Source organism: Oncorhynchus kisutch, linkage group LG7 (assembly GCF_002021735.2).
Source record: "Oncorhynchus kisutch isolate 150728-3 linkage group LG7, Okis_V2, whole genome shotgun sequence".
NCBI classification, from domain to species: Eukaryota; Metazoa; Chordata; class Actinopteri; order Salmoniformes; family Salmonidae; genus Oncorhynchus; species Oncorhynchus kisutch.
In genome coordinates, this window is record NC_034180.2 from 18265491 (window position 1) to 18283922 (window position 18432).

Consider the following 18432-nt stretch of genomic DNA (forward strand, 5'->3'; position numbering starts at 1 on the left):
CCAATTACAACCATTAAAAACAGATTCCAATACAGTTCTAGGTGTGAACTGGTTGTAATGACGTAGTTTCAACCAGTATAGCCCGCTGTGACTGAACGGGACTTGACCGAACGCTGCAAATGAGACATAATGAAACTTTACCCAGTACTTACCTGAAGCACCTCATAGATGGCTTTCTTATACATGGGCTGCTTGCTGTAGGTGGGCTGGTGGAAGGCGTTGGAGAAGGAACTCAAAGGCAATAGTTTCTCTACACACACCTGTAGGAAAAGAGTAGGCACAGACGAACAACTGAACTTAGAAATGTCTCATTTAATTTGTTTTCATTGGTGGAACAGAAAATTCAGTTTTAATGGGTCATGCTCAGTAGGGCACATGGTAGCAAAATATTTTAAAACGGAAACCAAAAATGACTATTCCTTATTGGACAATTAATCCAAGTAGTCCTTCCCAGTTCCATTCTGTTTTCATATGTTTGGTGCCTACTAAACACAACAGTGGTGTGCTGTTTTACAGTTTTTCCTCACCACAGAGAATTTTCCATCGCCGAACCACATGACCCATCGTGTCCCCTCGGCAGCTCGGCTGCGTCCGGTCATCCACCAGGAGACAATACGACCAGGCCACCAGGAGAACCCCCTCAGCTTCCCCCACACAAGCTCCCCAATGCTGAAACCACGCCCATCCTACAAGACAACAGCAACAGTAAGCAACAACACCAGGATAACCCCCTCAGCTTCCCCCACACAAGCTCCCCAATGCTGAAACCACACCCATCCTACAAGACAACAGCAACAGTAAGCAACAACACCAGGAGAACCCCCTCAGCTTCCCCCACACCAGCTCCCCAATGCTTAAACCACGCCCGTCCTACAGGGATGAGATCATCACATATACATACTGACTTGCCTAGTTAAATAAAGGTTAAGTTATAACACATTTCTTGATTAAATAAAAAATGTTCCTTGTCAATCTACACACAATACCTCATAATGACAAAGAGAAAACAGTTTTTTAGCAAATGTATTACAAATTTAAAAAACAGAAATACCTTATTTACATAAGTATTCAGACCCGAGCTCAAAACTCGAATTTGAGCTCAGGTGCATCCTGTTTCCACTGATCATCCTTGACATGTTTACAACTTGGAGTCCACATGTGCTAAATTCAATTGATTGGATAAAATTTGGAAAGGGGCACACACCTGTCTATATAAGGTCCCACCATCGACAGTGCATATCAGAGCAAAAACCAAGCCATGAGGTCCAAGGAATTGTCCGTAGAGCTCCGAGACAGGATTGTGTCAAGGGACAGATCTGAGGAAGGGTACCAAAATATTTCTGCAGCAATGAAGGTCCCCAAGAACACAGTGGCCTCCATCATTCTTAAATGGATGAAGTTTGGAACCACCAAGACTCTTCCTAGGAGCTGGCCGCCCAGCCAAAAACCAAATGGGCACTCTGACAGAGCTCCAGATTTACTCTGTGGAAATGGGAGAAACTTCCAGAAGGACAGCCATCTCTGCAGCATTCCACCAATCAGGCCTTTATGGTAGAGTGGCCAGACAGAAGCCAGTCCTCAGTAAAAGGCAAATGACAGCCTGCTTGGAGTTTGCCAAAAAGGCACCTAAAGGACTCTCAGACCATGAGAAACAAAATTCTCTGGTCTGAAGAAACCAAGATTGAACTCTTTGGCCTGAATGCCAAGCGTCACGTCTGGAGGAAACCTGGCACCATCCCTACGGTGAAGCATGGTGGTGTCAGAATCATGCTGTAGGGATATTTTTCAGCGGCAGGGACTGGGACACTAGTCAGGATCGAAGGAAAGATGAATGGCGCAAAGTACAGAGAGATCCCTGATGAAAACCTAGTCCAGAGTGCTCAGGACCTCAGACTGGGGTGAAGGAACACCTTCCAACAGGACAACGACACTAAGCACACAGCCAAGACAACGCAGGAGTGGCTTCGGGACAAGTCTCTGAACGTCCTTGAGTGGCCCAGCCATAGACCGGACTTGAACCCGATTGAACATCTCTGGAGACACTAGAAAATAGCTGTGCAGCGATTCTCCCCATCCAACCTGACAGAGCTTGAGAGGATCTGGGAGAAACTCCCCAAATAAAGGTCCGCCAAGCTAGTAGCATCATACCCAAGAATCAAGGCTGTAATCACTGCCAAGGCAGTTCAACAAAGTACTGAGTAAAGGGTCTGAATACTTATGTAAATGTGATAATCCAGTTTTAAATCGTTTTTATAAATTTGCAATTAAAAAAACATTTTTTTTGCTTTGTCATTATGGGGTATTGTGTGTAGATTGATGAGGATTTATTTTTTAGAATAAGGCTGTGACGTAACAAAATGTGGAAAACGTCATTGTGTGTCTTGTGTTTACCTCGTACTCAGGCTCAGTATCAGCTGTCTTGGGTGATGTCTTGTCACCTCCTGCCATGGCGACAGGTTCAGGAGTGGTGGCCACCGTCGGGGACGCTGGGTCCGTGGGCTGCTGTTGTTGTTGTTGTTGTTGTTGCTGCTGCTGCTGTTGTTGGTTGTGTGTGATTACTGACACTTCTTCTTTCTGTTGTGGCTCAGGCTCCATCTCCTCATGGTCCTCCATTGCGTTCATCACTGACACCAGCAGGGCCTTTTTCTCTGCCTGAAACACCACAGAGGAAAAGGAGAGGTCAGTTCTCTCTGCCTGAAACATACTCAGATAGACCCCAGGCAGGGGAGATGTCAATCTAATATAATATGTATTCCATTTAGCAGATACGTTTATCCAAAGTTAATTACAGTACATTCTTAGAAAAAAGGGTTCCAAAATGGTCCTTCGGCTGCCCCATAGTAGAAGCCTTCTTGGTTCCAGGTAGAACCATTTTTGGTTCCAGGTAGAACCCATTTGGGTTCCTTGTAGAACACTCTGTGGAAAGGGTTGTACTTGGAACGCAAAAGGGTTCAACCTGGAACCAAAAAGGGTTCAACCTGGAATCAAAAAGGGTTCTCCTATGGGGACAGTCAAAGAGTGTAGTGTAGTTTTTTCTAAGAGTGTAGTGTGTGCACAGAATTACATATAGAAACCACTTTCTATTTAATAGGATCTGTGTGTCAGTACATACATTATTTGTATGGGTGGCCAAGTTTGAAACGAATCCACAACTCTGACATTGTAAGTGCCATGCCCTACACACTAAGCTACAAAGGGATCGCCATGTACAGTTCAGCACATTTAAAATACTCTCGTGGAGTAATGTCAATCAGAAATCTTCTGACAATAACCCATGTAATGAAACACATTTCTTAATGTGTTTTATACTGAACAAAAACATAAACTAAACACAACATGTAACGTGTTGGTCCCATGTTTCATGAGCTGAAACAAAAGATCCCAGAAATGTTCCATACGCACAAAAATATAATTTTTCAAAAATGTTGTGTACAAATTTGTTTACATCCCTGTTACTGACCACTTCTCCTTTGCCAAGATAATCCATCCACCTGTCAGATGTGGCATATCAAGAAGTTGATTAAACAGTATGATCATTACACAGGTGCACCTTGTGCTGGGGACTATAAAAGGCCACTCTAAAATGTGAAGTTTTGTCGCACTACACAATGCCACAGATGTCTAAAGTTGAGGGAGCATGCAATTGGCATGCTGACTGCAGGAATGTCCACCAGAGCTGTTGCCAGAGAATTTCATGTCCATTTCTCTACCATAAGCCGCCACCAACGTCACTTTAGAGAATTTGGCAGTACATCCAACTAGCCTCCGAGCGGTTTGCTAATGTCAACGTTGTGAACAGAGTGCCCCATGGTAGCGGTGGGATTATAGTATGGGAAAACATAAACTACGGACAATGAACACAATAGCATTTCATCGATGGCAATTTGAAAGCACAGAGATACGAGATCCTGAGGCCCATTGTCATGCCATTCATCTGCTGCCATCACCTCATGTTTCAGTATGATAATGCACGGCCCCAAGTCGCAAGGATCTGTACACAATTCCTGGAAGCTGAAAATGGCCCAGTTCTTCCATGGCCTGCGTACTCACCAGACATGTCACCCATTGAGCATGTTTGGAATGCTCTGGATCTACGTGTACGACAGCGTGTTCCAGTTCCCGCCATTAACCAGCAACTTCGCACAGCCATTGAGGAGGAGTGGGACAGCATTCCACAGGCCACAATCAACAGCCTGATCATCTCAATGCGAAGGAGATGTGTCGCGCTGCATGAGGCAAATGGTATTCACAGCAGATACTGACTGGTTTTCTGATCTGTGACCAACAGATGCATATCTGTATTCCCAGTCATGTGCAATCCATAGATCTGGCCCTAATTTATTTATTTCAATTGACTGATTTCCTTATATGAACTGTAACTCAGTAAAATCTTTGAAATTGTTTCATGTAGCGTTTTATATTTTTGTTCAGGGTACATCCTGTGTAAACATTATGCTAACCTGTATGAAGGTAAAAGGAATTCAAAATACTTCAGTGTCCAGCACTAGCGACTGTTCGCTAGCGACTGTTCAAACGCATGGTGTACTTCCTGTCATGTCGAGAGAACTGCTATCTGCGAACCAATACAGAACCAAACGTTATCTGTGTAGCTAGTGGCTCCTGGCAGTAGAGGAAGAGTTCACTGGGTTTGTGGTACCTGACACTGAAACATTAGGTCAAACACACAGAGGACGGGCAAGCCGGGCCCAGACATGACTTAAGCCTCTCACACTAAATCCCCAACAGCTGCACTCATCCTACTGTAGTCTGTCTCTCTCTCTCACTCTCATACACACACACACACACACACGTGAATGCCCTTCACAGCTGCACTCATTCCATCGCTCTGGTCCAAAATCTTCCTCAGGTTTCTCTCACACGCAAGTGTGTGTGTGTGTGTGTGTGTAGAGGGGTAGGGGGCAGAGGAGGGAGAGGAGAGAGAGGGCTGGGAACAAACCCTAAACCCCCATCTCAGCGGTCTCGCTGTGCCTCTCGCCCTCCATACAGTAGGATCTGAGGGGGTGAGGGTGGGAGGGCGTGGGGAGGGCCAGTGGGGCAGAGCAGAAACATGTGGTGTTCAATCAAGAGGCTCTACTCTAGTTTATAAATATCTTCTGTAGAGTAGAAGTAGTGGACGACTGCCCGGTTCAAAGTCCTCCTCAACCATATGTGTTAAGAGTTGGCTTAGCTCCTAGAATGCAGGCAACCGGGGATGAGGTGTGTATAGGAGAGAAAAGGTGTTTGTTTGTAAAAACACCCTTTTTTTCTAACTATGATATAATTAACTTTTTTACTATGTTTTGATGAACACATGAGTCAGGGGATGAGCAGAGCATCTGAATCAAACACCGATTCAAACAAACTTCTGAATCAAACACACTGATTCAAACACGGATTCCACAAACTTCGGAACAGAACACTCTGATTCAAACAAATTGATTCAAATAAAATCTCAATCTTATGATCTATTTACAGTGATAAAGTTTTACTACATTGTCTTGTGCAGCCAAAGAATTGAGTTGGTGCTAAGAGCATTCGTGCCAAGTCAAATCTGTTAATACAACTCTACTGTGTTTACAATATGGCACAACAAAGGAAACTCTGCTATTCAAAGGGAAAAAATGTAAAAGTAACTAAGTTCAATCGGTTCAGACTCATTGCTAATGTAGTAGGCCATCTGGTGGGACAGTAAGTAAGCATACCACCCTGTATCCCACTGCTGGCTTTCCTCTGAAGCTACTCAGGGTCGGTCCTGGTTGGGAGACCAAATGCTGCTGGAAATGGTGTTGGAGGTCCAGTAGGGGGCACTCTCGTCTAAGGAGATCCCCAGGGCAGTGAAGGGGACATTGCCCTGCATATGGCGCTGTCTATCGGACGGGATGCTAAAATGGGATTCCTGACTCACTGTTGTCGCTCAAGATCCCATGGCACTTGACGTAAGAGTAGGGGTGTTAACCCCGGTGCCCTGGCTAAATTCCCAATCTGGCCCTCACACCATCATGTCCACCTAATCATCCCCAGCTTCGAATTGGCTCATTCTACCCTCCTGTAATTCTCCCCCATCTTACAAGTAAAATAAGGGTCAGTAAGTTCAGGGGGGATTTCAAAGAAAGTGAGGAAAATCCTGTAGCCTAATGTGGTGGTCATTTTGGCAAGTTTGGTGGAGTAACTGCTCTCTCCGGGTTGCTGCTAGTGGGTTATTTATCTTCAAAATCAATGGAAAACTGACTCTACCAAAGTCTGGTGGGGGAGGAGTAGAGTACAGGGGCTATAAGAACCAGATATCTGTCTCTAGCCTTTTTTCCCAGTTGTAAATGCCCCCTTTTGAGGGCCTCTCTCTCGTATGAGTGCAGCTACACCAGGCAGGCAGCCTGCAAGACGGGCTCTCTAGAGCAAAGGAGGTAGTAGAGAGAAGAGACAAGGCAGTATTTATCATCTAGACACGCTGCCACTGTGACAACCTCAGAAATAGCAGCTAGCAGCACCTACAGCGACTTCAAGAAGCATTCACACTCCTGGTCTTTTTCCACATGTTGTTGTGTTACCGCCTGAATTTAAAACGGATTAAATTAAGATTTATTGTGTCACTGGCCTTTTTGTCACCCCATAATATCAAAAGTGGAATTACGTATTTATTAATTTTGACAAATTAATAAAAACTAGAAAACTAAAATGTCTTGAGTCAATAAGTATTCAAATCCTTTGTTATGGCAAGCCTAAATAGGTTCAGGAGTAAACATTTTCTTAACAAGTCACATAATAAGTTGCATGGACTATGTGCAATAATGGTGTTTAACATGATTTTTTTAATGACTACCTCATCTCTGTACCCCACACATACAATTATCTGTAAGGTCCCTCAGTCGAGCACTTACAAAGTTTAATGGCTGTGATAGGAGAACTGAGGATTACATTGTAACATTGTAGTTACTCTACAATTACTAACCTAAATGACAGAGTGAAAAGAAGATAGCCTGGACAAAATTATTCCTGTTCCAACAAGGCACTAAAGTAATATTGCAAAAAATGTGGCAAAGCAACTCACTTTTTGTCCTGAATACAAAGTGTTATGTTTGGGCAAATCCAATATAACTCATTCCTGAGTACCACTCTCCATATTTTCAAGCAAAGTGGTGGCTGCATCATGATATGGGTATGCTTGTAATCGTTAAGGACTAGGGAGTTTTTCAGGATAAAAAAATTACCGGAGTGGGGTTAAGCACAGACAAAATCCTAGAGGAAAACCTGGTTCAGTCTGCTTTCTACCAGACACTGGGAGATTAATTTGCCTTTCAGCAGGACAACAACCTAAAACCCAAGGCCAACTTTACACTGGAGTTGCTTACCAAGAAGACAGTGAATGTTCCTGAGTGGCCGATTACATTTGCTTGAAAATCTATGGCAAGACTTGAAAATGGTTGTCTGGCAATGATCAACAACCAAGTTGACAGAGATTGAAGAAATATGAAAAGAATAAGGGGCAAATATTGTACAATACAGGTGTACAAAGCTCCTAAAGATTTACCCAGAAAGACTCACAGCTGTAATCGCTGCCGGTGACTCTAACATGTATTGACTCAGGGGTGTAAATACTTATGTAAATGACACATTTCTGTATTTCATTTGATACATTTGAAAACATTTCTAAAAACATGTTTTCACTTTGCCATTATGGGGTATTGTGTGTAGATGGGTGAGAATTTAAAAAAATGTCATACATTTTGAATTCAGGCTGCAACACATCAAAATGTGGAATAAATCAAGGGGTATGAATACTTTCTGAGGACACAGTATGTAACATGTCAGAGATAACCACAGAAAATGACACCATGCATGGATACTAAAAAAAGAAAACCACTCTATTTAGTAAAAGTATCTACTTGCTAGGAAATGGTGTAGCGAAATGCCTGTGCTTCTAGTTCTGACAGTGCAGCAATATCTAACAAGTAATCTAACAATTCCCCAACAACTACCTAATACACACAAATCTAAAGGGATGGAATAAGAATATGTACATATAAATATATGGATGACCGATGGCCGAGCGGCATAGGCAAGATGCAATAGTTGATATAAGATACAGTATATACATATGAGTAATGTAAGATATGTAAACATTATTAAAGTGGCATTGTTTAAAGTGACTAGTGAGTCTCAATGTAGGCAGCAGCCTCTCTGAGTTAGTCATTTCTGTTTAGCAGTCTGATGGCCTTGAGATAGAAGCTGTTTTTCAGTCTCTCGGTCCCAGCTTTGATGCACCTGTACTGACCTCACCTTCTGGATGGTAGCGGGGTGAACAGGCAGTGGCTCGGGTGGTTGTTGTCCTTGATGATCTTTATGGCCTTCCTGTGACATCGGGGGGTGTAGGTGTCCTGGAGGGCAGGTAGTTTGCCCCCGGTGATGCGTTGTGCAGACCTCACTACCCTCTGGAGAGCCTTACGGTTGAGGGCGGTGCAGTTTCCGTACCAGGCGGCGATACGGCCCGACAGGATGCTTTCAATTGTGCATCTATAAAAGTTTGTCAGGGTTTTTGGTGACAAGCCACATTTCTTCAGTCTCCTGAGGTTGAAGAGGCGCTGTTGTGCCTTCTTCACCACATTGTCTGTGTGGGTGGACCATTTCAGTTTGTCTGTGATGGGTACACCGAGGAACTTAACTGTCCACCTTCTCCACTACTGTCAATGGGTGACATGTCTGGTGAGTATGCAGGCCATGGAAGAACTGGGACATTTTCAACTTCCAGGAATTGTGTACAGATCCTTGCGACATGGGACCGAGCATTATAATGCCTAAACGTGAGGTGATGGCAGCGGATGAATGGCACAATGGGCCTCAGGATTTCGTCACAGTATCTCTGTGCATTCAAATTACCATGGAAACAATTCAATTGTGTTCGTTCTCCGTAGCTTACGCCTGCCACTACCATAACCCCACACCACCATGGGGCACACTGTTCATAACGTTGACATCAGCAAACCGCTCAACCACACAACACCATACATGTGGTCTACGGTTGTGAGGCCGGTTGGACGTACTGCCAAATTCTCGAAAACAACGTTGGAGGCAGCTTATGGTCGAGAAATTAACATACAATTATTTCAGTCAGCATGACAATTGCACAATCCCTCAAAACTTGAGACATCTGTACCATTCTGTTGTGTGACAAAACAGCAGATTTTAGAGTGTCCTTTTATTGTCCCCAGCACGAGGTGCACCTGTGTAATGATCGTGCAGTTTAATCAGCTTCTTGATATGCCAGACCTATCAGGTGAATGGATTATCTTGGCAAAGGAGAAATGCTCACTATCAGGGATGAAATACACATTTGTGCACAACATTTCTGGGATCTTGTATTTCAGTTCAGGAAACATGGGACCAACATTTTATATTTTTGTTCAGTGTACTGTCTGTACCTGGGTGTGATTGCAATATGGGTTAGTTTAATGGTGAAAAAGCCTTCCATTCCTCTGACTGACTTCCTGACTGTGGACATGTTGAGGACACAATAGAAGGGAAACTTCTCACGTCCCTGTAGTTCTGTACACCATGATACCCCCAGCACAACTACATGGTGATAGACTGCAAAGTCAGGCAATAAGAACTGCTACTCATTCATAGACTGGCTGTTACAGTTTCCATGTATGTGTACTGTACACCAATGGCTATGCTTTTCTTACTTATACCAAGGGCTATGTTATTACTGCAGTAACTACAGTGTTACTACAAAGGCATAAGAGCAGCTTCGTGTCTAGTGTTACCAGATGAAATAACTAAAGGGCTGACCTAGTCATTTGTCTCACACAATGTCCTCCTACACAACTGCACATTGTCTTGTGGAATTATATCTATCTGTATACTACTATATGACAGGCTGGATTTTGTATTTGCAAAGCAATAGACACAACCATCTTTTTCCACACGTGAAGAAATCAATGGAGGTTCCCGGAAGAGATGTGAGGTAGCATTCTAGTTCACAGACGTTAGGATCAGAAGATCCTGAACTGTGATCCAGAAAGCTGCTTTCAGGTCGGAATTGAACCCCTTAAAATGCCTCCACACACAGATTAAGAGAGCAGAACCACGTGTAGCAATGTGGCAATAGAATTCATTAGCTCAGATCTTTGCCATTATGCCCGACAATGGCTGTGTATTTTTATTACTGACCCGCGGGGGTGGGGGGGTCTTTGCATGCACACACGCAGAGCCCCCCCCCCCCCCCCCCCCCCACAGCGGGTCACACATCCAGAAAGACGCCACCTGGTCCCCATTGTATTAGGTCCTTTTAGGAGACAATTAGGAATATTACAGGGTCAGTCATGAATATATAAACATAGTTCGCTATGAATCCACAAGTGGCATTCTTTAAACTGCCTCCTGAGGAGCTTGGTTAAATGGCTTTAAAAATAACTTGAAAAGCTTTTAATCATCCGAAAAGGAGTTTCCATGAAGACATTTTACCAAGTAAAGTATTAAAGTGTGCGATTTAATCGGTAATTTAAAAAAATAAATCCATACACAATTCTATAGAATTACAACAGTACAACAAAGAAGGTGATTAGAAAAGTCTTATTCTGGTGTGTTTTAAGAGTAAGTTAACCACTGATAACACATGGGATGGGGGGTGGGGCCTAGTAGTGAACTTTCTCCCAGTTCAGCGGGTTCAGTTATTCAATCGCCACAATCAAAACTTCCCAGCTGCAAACTATATGTCAGAACATGTATAACGTACGTATAACTATTCAAATCTATAATGGATGTGTGATCGTGTACATACACATTCAATGTATTGTATAAGCATGTAGCTTATCTAAACAGAAAAAAAGACTAACACAAGTGTTATAACATGTACAGTAATAAATAACTCTTACTGCCATTGGTGTTAAACAGAAATAACTAACTCTTACTGCCACTGCTGTTAAACAGGAATAACTCTCACTGCCACTAAAACAGAAATAACTAACTCTTACTGCTACTGCTGTTAAATAGAAATAACTAACTCTTACTGCCACTGCTGTTAAAACAGAAATAACTAACTCTTACTGCCACTGCTGTTAAAACAGAAATAACTAACTCTTACTGCCACTGCTGTTAAAACAGAAATAACTAACTCTTACTGCCACCGCTGTTAAAACAGAAATAACTACCTCTTACTGCCACTGCTGTTAAAACAGAAATAACTAACTCTTACTGCCACTGCTGTTAAAACAGAAATAACTCACTCTTACTGCCACTGCTGTTAAAACAGAAATAACTAACTCTTACTGCCACTGCTGTTAAAACAGAAATAACTCACTCTTACTGCCACTGCTGTTAAAACAGAAATAACTCACTCTTACTGCCACTGCTGCTAAAACAGAAATAACTAACTCTTACTGCCACTGCTGTTAAAACAGAAATAACTCACTCTTACTGCCACTGCTGTTAAAACAGAAATAACTCACTCTTACTGCCACTGCTGCTAAAACAGAAATAACTAACTCTTACTGCCACTGCTGTTAAACAGAAATAACTCACTCTTACTGCCACTGCTGCTAAAACAGAAATAACTAACTCTTACTGCCACTGCTGTTAAAACAGAAATAACTAACTCTTACTGCCACTGCTGTTAAAACAGAAATAACTCACTCTTACTACCACTGCTGCTAAAACAGAAATAACTAACTCTTACTGCCACTGCTGTTAAAACAGAAATAACTCACTCTTACTACCACTGCTGCTAAAACAGAAATAACTAACTCTTACTGCCACTGCTGTTAAAACAGAAATAACTAACTCTTACTGCCACTGCTGTTAAAACAGAAATAACTCTTAGTGCCACTGCTGTGAAACAGGAAACACCTTCTGCACAAAACACCGCTCTGGATCACGTTCTTCCCGTCTCAAAAAACTTTTTTTTTCAAGCATGAGCACTTTTTCTCAGCACTTCTGCAAATCACTGTGCTCTCACTTTCCTTTTTCTAAGTGACGGTTTCCCTTTAAGCTGCTGAGGGAGAGCAGATGGTCTCTAGTGGAAATACCTTAAATCAGCATATTCCCCTCGCTGTACGCGGGCTAATCTCTCATGCACACTAACCACCACCATGTTATCGAACAAATAATGCAATGCACATACCCATACACGCCAACACACGACCCTTTTAATCCAATGTAGGGCTGCAATTTTTTACCCCCCACTCGGGGTAGAGGAGATCGCTCAAAAAAAGAAGAGAAAGAAGCATGAACATTTCTTTGTCTGGGAATTCAGGGTCAGGTGACTGCCGACAGGAATTCTGGTTGGCTAGAGAGGATTTGCAAAATGTTGGCGGAGAGCCAAGAGGCTGTCTTGCAAGCAGGGCTGGAAATTTGCAGCAAACCTCATCTTCACAGAGTTCATTTCCATAGCTGGGGCTGGGGGAGGGGTTAGGAGAAGAATGAGGGGTGGGAGGAAGGAGAGAAAAGTCCACTCACTGTAACAACGAAAGGCACATAAAACGAGGGATCGTTTCTCTCGCTCTCTCTCTGCGAAAGCGGAAGAAGAGAGCAGAAAGGGATTCTTCCCCTTTAAGCTAACCCTTTCAGTTAAGAAATCTCCTCTTCCTCTCCTCCTCCTTCCCCCGTCAGCTCTAGCAGCACAGTGAACCTGATGCCCTGTCCCCAGCAGCAACAACACAGTCAAAACCAGCAAGCTTCTTTACCTTCTCTGTTAAGTCCTGAGCACAGGGCTGCAATGCCACCCACTACAAATGCATCCTTATGGAATTATATCACAAAAAATGTCATGTTGTCAATAACAAAATACTGACTATTTCTTCTTACACATGCGTATTTATGTGCAGTGTCCTCTTATGTCATCTTGTGATTTTTAAATCCTTTATGTCAAAGAAAAAAAAGCCTCTGAGTTGCCTAGACCCAGCTGCCTGTTTCTCTGGTTCTTTACATCGTTTCACTCGTGAGACCCCAGCATGTCCTGCTAATTTGCCAATATTTCCCCCCACCAGACACTTTTATGGGTTCTCCCCAAGCCTGCTCCAATGGCAGAACTGAGTACTGGAGGGAGGGGGGGGGGGGGTACAGAATGGTAGGCCCCATCTTGTTGCCATGGACACAGCCACTCATTATGTAACAGTGAGTCTCACTACATGTTCCTGACATGAGGGAGGGAGGGAGGGAGGGAGGGAGGGAGGGAGGGAGGGAGGGAGGGAGGGAGGGAGGGAGGGAGGGAGGGAGGGAGGGAGGGAGGGAGGGAGGGAGGGAGGGAGGGAGGGAGGGAGGGAGGGAGGGAGGGAGGGAGGGAGGGAGGGAGGGAGGGAGAAAGAGACAGAGAGAGAGAGCCCGAGAGAGAGAGCCCGAGAGAGAGAGAGAGAGAGAGAGAGAGAGAGAGAGAGAGAGAGACAGAGAAACAGAGAAAGAGACAGAGAGAGAGAGCCCGAGAGAGAGACAGAGAGAGAGAGAGAGAGAGAGAGAGAGAGAGAGAAAGAAAGAAAGAAAGAAAATGAGCAAGAGAGAGTGATTTACAAGGATACATTTACAAGGATTTATGACATATTGTTTATGGAACGAGTTATGAATGATCTGAAATGAAATCACACTAATCACTACATGTTCCTGATGTGAAGGAGGAGAGGGGAGAGAGAGAGAGTGAAGAACAAACACCATTGTAAATACAACCCATATTTATGTTTATTTATTTTCCCTTTTGTACTTGAACTATTTGCACATCGATACAACACCGTATATTGCCAAAATATGACATTTGAAATGTCTCTATTCCTTTGGAACTTTTGTGAGTGCAATGTTTAGTGTTCATTTTTTTATTTATTTACTTTCTATTTCACTTGCTTTGGCAATGTAAACATATGTTTCCCATTCCAATAAAGCCCCGAATTGAATTGAGAGAGAGAGAGAGAGAGAGAGAGAGAGAGAGAGAGAGAGAGAGAGAGAGAGAGACATTTACAAGGATTTAGGACATATCGTTTTGGGGACGAGTGATGAATGACCTGAAACACACAACCTGAACAAGCTGTAAAGTACTTTGTCACATCAGGTTAGTAGGATGCTGTGTAGTCACATTCAGGAGGAGGCATGTTTAAATAAATACAAATGCAATAGCCTATTATAGGGGTGTACCACACAACTGCAATATTAACTACACTGAGTGTACAAAACATTAGGAACACCTGCTCTTTCCATTACATAGACTGACCAGGTGAATCCAGGAGAAAGCTTATGATCCCTTATTGATGTCACCTGTTAAAACCACTTCAATCAGTGTAGATTGGGGTTGAATGGCGGGAACCCCGTCTACTGAGACCCACCGGCGTTTACTGCCCAAAACAACTCTCTTCTCCCGAGATAAATAACTGCGAGAAACCGGTCAATTATACTAAATGATTTATATGAAATGGAACTGTTATAAATGACATGCGATGTCTAAATCTGGCTTGATGAATCAACGCTCAGGGTGGGGACAGACCATCTCAGTACGGAGCGCAGTTCACAACGCACGTAGACCAATCATCTCATCATGGTAACTCTTTTTCTTGTGACAGGCAGGCCTACATTTGCTGCAGCATAGCAGTAATATAAAGATCAAATGCACATCTAATTTACCCATCTCCATCTGGCTTTTTGGGGGTCACCTTGTGTTTTAATGGTAAAGATTGTTTTATTGCAGATGCAGAGTTTTGAAACAGCCTATCATTGCATGTGCTAGCACTCTAGCAGTCTTTCTATCTCTCCGTCAACTCCATTCAAATTGCATTCAAAATAGATGATCCTGTTCTAGATTGATATATAGCCCTATATATAGATATCCTTGCCTACCTCTTTCAGGTAATACATTCAAGGCAGCATTAGCCTTATATTTAGCAAACTAATGAAGGGTTACGCAAAATAAGCGCCTAACTTCTAGCCTCTGTCTCTTGCGCAATCCCCTGTGCTCTGCAGACCTCCTTAAAAAACACTCCTTAGCTCTTGAAGTCCCATGCAGGAAAAGCTAGACTAGAATCGCTTCATACTTGCATCGCCAAACCCACTGGCTCCAGGTCATCTACAAGTCTCTGCTAGGTATAGCCCCGCCTTATCTCAGCTCACTGGTCACCATAGCAGCACCCACCCGTAGCACCCGCTCCAGCAGGTATATCTCACTGGTCACCCCCAGAACGAACTGCAAAAATCACTGAAGCTGGAGACTCATATCTCCCTCACTAGCTTTAAGCACCAGCTGTCAGAGCAGCTCACAGATCACTGTACCTGTACATAGCCCATCTGTAAATAGCCCATCCAACTACCTCATCCCCATACTGTATTTATTTATATATATTGCTCCTTTGCACCACAGTATCTCTACTTGCACATTTATCTTCTGCACATCTACCATTCCAGTGTTTAATTGCTATATTTTAATTACTTCGCCACCATGCCCTATTCATTGCCTTACCTTCCTTATCTTACCTCATTTGCACATACTGTATATAGACTTTTTCTACTGTATTATTGACTGTATGTTTGTTTATTCCATGTGTAACTCTGTGTTGTTGTATGTGTCGAACTGCTTTGCTTTATCTTGGCCAGGTCGCAGTTGTAAATGAGAACTTGTTCTCAACTAGCCTACCTGGTTAAATAAAGGTGAAACAAAATAAATACATAAAAATAATAGCTTGCTGAACATGATTTGTTTTTCATTTCTTATACCTATAGACTATTCAAAGAGGAAGGCAAGCTCTTGTTTGCTGAAAGTTAAAAATAGCAGCCAATAGAACTCATGGATAGTTTGAAAGACGAGCGAACGCGAGATGGCGGTAGGCTACAGCAGTTATTTATTCAGACCATAATCACTCAATTATCGTGAAGAGAAGTGAAAGCCTTCTGCATCAAATTCTAGTCCTATATTATTCAAGGATGACATTAGAATGATGGAGATAAGGACAACGAAACTTAAGTCATTTAACAGTTGAAAGCGAGGAAGGAATGCAGCAACAAGAGAGAGAAAGAGGAGGTATGCTAATAACACGAGGGGAAATATTATGAAAGGTATGTATGCGTCAGCCTACTAATTATACAAATAGGTCGTATTATATTTCAAAATTAAAATAAGATACGCTAGCCTATATTTCTAACTTTGTAGGCCGCATGTGCTGCACCAGATTCGCATGTTCTCTTCTTCCGCTCTATCATGGTTTGAACGATGTGGGTGATTCCAGTCCAGTATAATACAACGCAGTACAATTCACACTCAAAGAAAATTAGCATACTGGAGCTAGTTTAATTTATTTACCCAAGAGAGCATATAGCTAGCTATAGCTATGGGTTTTTCAGTTTTTCTGTTGTGTGCAATGTGCAGTAGCCTACATCAAATATGTGTTTGAGTGGGTCAAGAACTGCAACGATACTGGGGGTTTTCACACTCAACAGTTTCCAGTGTGTATCAAGAATGGTCCACCACGCAAAGGACATCCAGCCAACTTGACACAACTGTGGGAAGCATTGGAGTCGACATGGGCCAGCATCCCTGTGGAAGGCTTTCAGCACCTTGTAGAGTCCTTGCCCTGACATATTGAGGCTATTCTGAGGGCAAAAAGAGGGTGCAACTCAATATTAGGAGGATGTTCCTAATGCTTTGTACACTCAGTGCATAATGAAGTGGTTGTAACAATGGAAGAACTTGCTTTTTAGTCACAATATATATATATTTTTTTACATTTATTTCACCTTTATTTCACCAGGTAGGCCAGTTGAGAACAAGTTCTCATTTACAACTGCGACTTCACCAAGATAAAGCAAAGCAGTGAGACACAAACAACAACACAGAGTTACACATGGAATAAACAAACGTACAGTCAATAACACAATAGAAAAAAGTCTATATACAGTGTGTGCAAATGTAGTAAGACTGATCTTGTAAATTATCTTATTGGTTCGCTCTCCTTAGTTTAGATTCTTACTGCTGAGTAAGATTAACAATTAGCTTATTACATGGCAAATAAACTTAAAATGAGTTTGGATTTAGGTGGAGGCTAGATTAGTCTCTGACTGGGGCAAGTTCACAGCTTGGACCATGACTATAACGTGACTTTGGGCTGTATAGTGGGAACTAAACTGAGGCAACAGAAAACCCGAGTGAGCAACAACAATTAGTGGTCATTTATCATTGGTCAACAATGGTGCACTGAAGTAGGCCCTACAAAGACAGGAAGGAAACTCCAGGAGAATCAAACACCCTACAAAGCCAATGAAATAAATGGTACCTCTATGATAAATCAAATGACCCATCAAATACACTTGGCAGTGAAAGCACCCAACAAATACTGGTTCACTCGGCTATGAATGCCCTGTCTATTGGACTATTGCTAACCCTAACAGACAGGCAGCTCTGAACCATCTGTAGTCCCTGAGACCAGGTTTGAATAACAGGATGGCTAGAGAGGACTGGGAACCAATCATCCCCATAAGAAATCTTTGTGGTCAGCTCTAGAGCCCACACAATCATCCCCAAGACACAATGGGCAGTTTGGGCACCCCTAAGAGTCAAAGCCTGCCTGAGACAGTGGCGAGACAGCCAGCCGGTGGGTGGCACTGTACTCACCTCCATCTTCCATTTAGCCAGCCACTCCTCCCTGGTCCTCTTGCTAATGTAATATGGGTCCCCGGCCTGGAAGGTTACTCTGGGAATGGGCCTCTGACGCAGACTGACGGAGCCACGCAGCCTGCCTGTCCCAGGGCCTCCAACTCCCTGTTTAAAGGGATACAAAGAAGAACACCAAAATAAAGAAATGAACTAACGTATTAGTTTGATGTTTGTTTGCGCTGCTAAGATTTTGCATGTTTGCAGAGGAGGAAGATGACGCAAGCAAAGTTTCATGCTATCACTGCTGAAACTGCTGGCTAATACGGCTGCTAGCAAGGCGGAGTAGCAATTCTTTGCTATTTTTCTTTTTTGGGTGTGGAGGGATGAGGTGTGTGCTCGAGAAAGAGATGATGACTCGTTCACAAAACTGTAGCCCAATGCAGACAATGTGCAATTGGTCAAACAGCAAGGAGCCCAAACTGTCTCTTCCAGAGCCGTGGCAACCCGCTACAGTCTCAACCAATCGCCGCCTGGCGTGGCGAGCCTGCTTGACGCCATCGACCAACACGAGGACCTTCCGTGTCGGACTGGGCACCAAAGTGTATTTGATATGTCAGATCTATACTCCATTAGGTACCATTTCACAAGTCCAAGAGGTTGTGATATTATACAAATCATCTACTAAAGGAAACCTTCCCCCTAGTCCAGCATCACCATCCCCTAACATGTGGTCCGTCCTAACGAAGGCCCTGACTGAGGCTACACCCTCTTCCAGGTGCCTCTACTCAACACTCCCCATCAAGCATAGACTTGATGTAAGCATTCACTGGAGGGCGTTTCCACCATTGTTAAATCCATGCCAGAAACTAAGAAACTATACAAGTGCA

The 18432-nt window shown here is 43.2% G+C and overlaps 1 protein-coding gene across 7 annotated transcripts in view; it reads right to left on the bottom strand.

Moving 5' to 3' along the window:
- The window catches only part of dnmt3ab (DNA (cytosine-5-)-methyltransferase 3 alpha b), a 69474-nt gene that overhangs the window by 13985 nt on the left and 37057 nt on the right, over window positions 1-18432 (bottom strand). For 4 of the 7 annotated variants that reach the window (XM_020487638.2, XM_020487636.2, XM_020487637.2 and 1 more), the window contains exons 6-9: window positions 17564-17710; window positions 2392-2652; window positions 528-686; window positions 153-260 (exon numbers count right to left, since the gene is read on the bottom strand). In XM_020487638.2, the coding sequence (XP_020343227.1) occupies window positions 153-260; window positions 528-686; window positions 2392-2652; window positions 17564-17710 (675 nt within the window). Of the gene's footprint in view, window positions 1-152; window positions 261-527; window positions 687-2391; window positions 2653-12112; window positions 12463-17563; window positions 17711-18432 lie in introns of those variants that run through there. The other 3 variants (XM_031828598.1, XM_031828597.1, XM_031828599.1) reach the window with 2 other exon arrangements.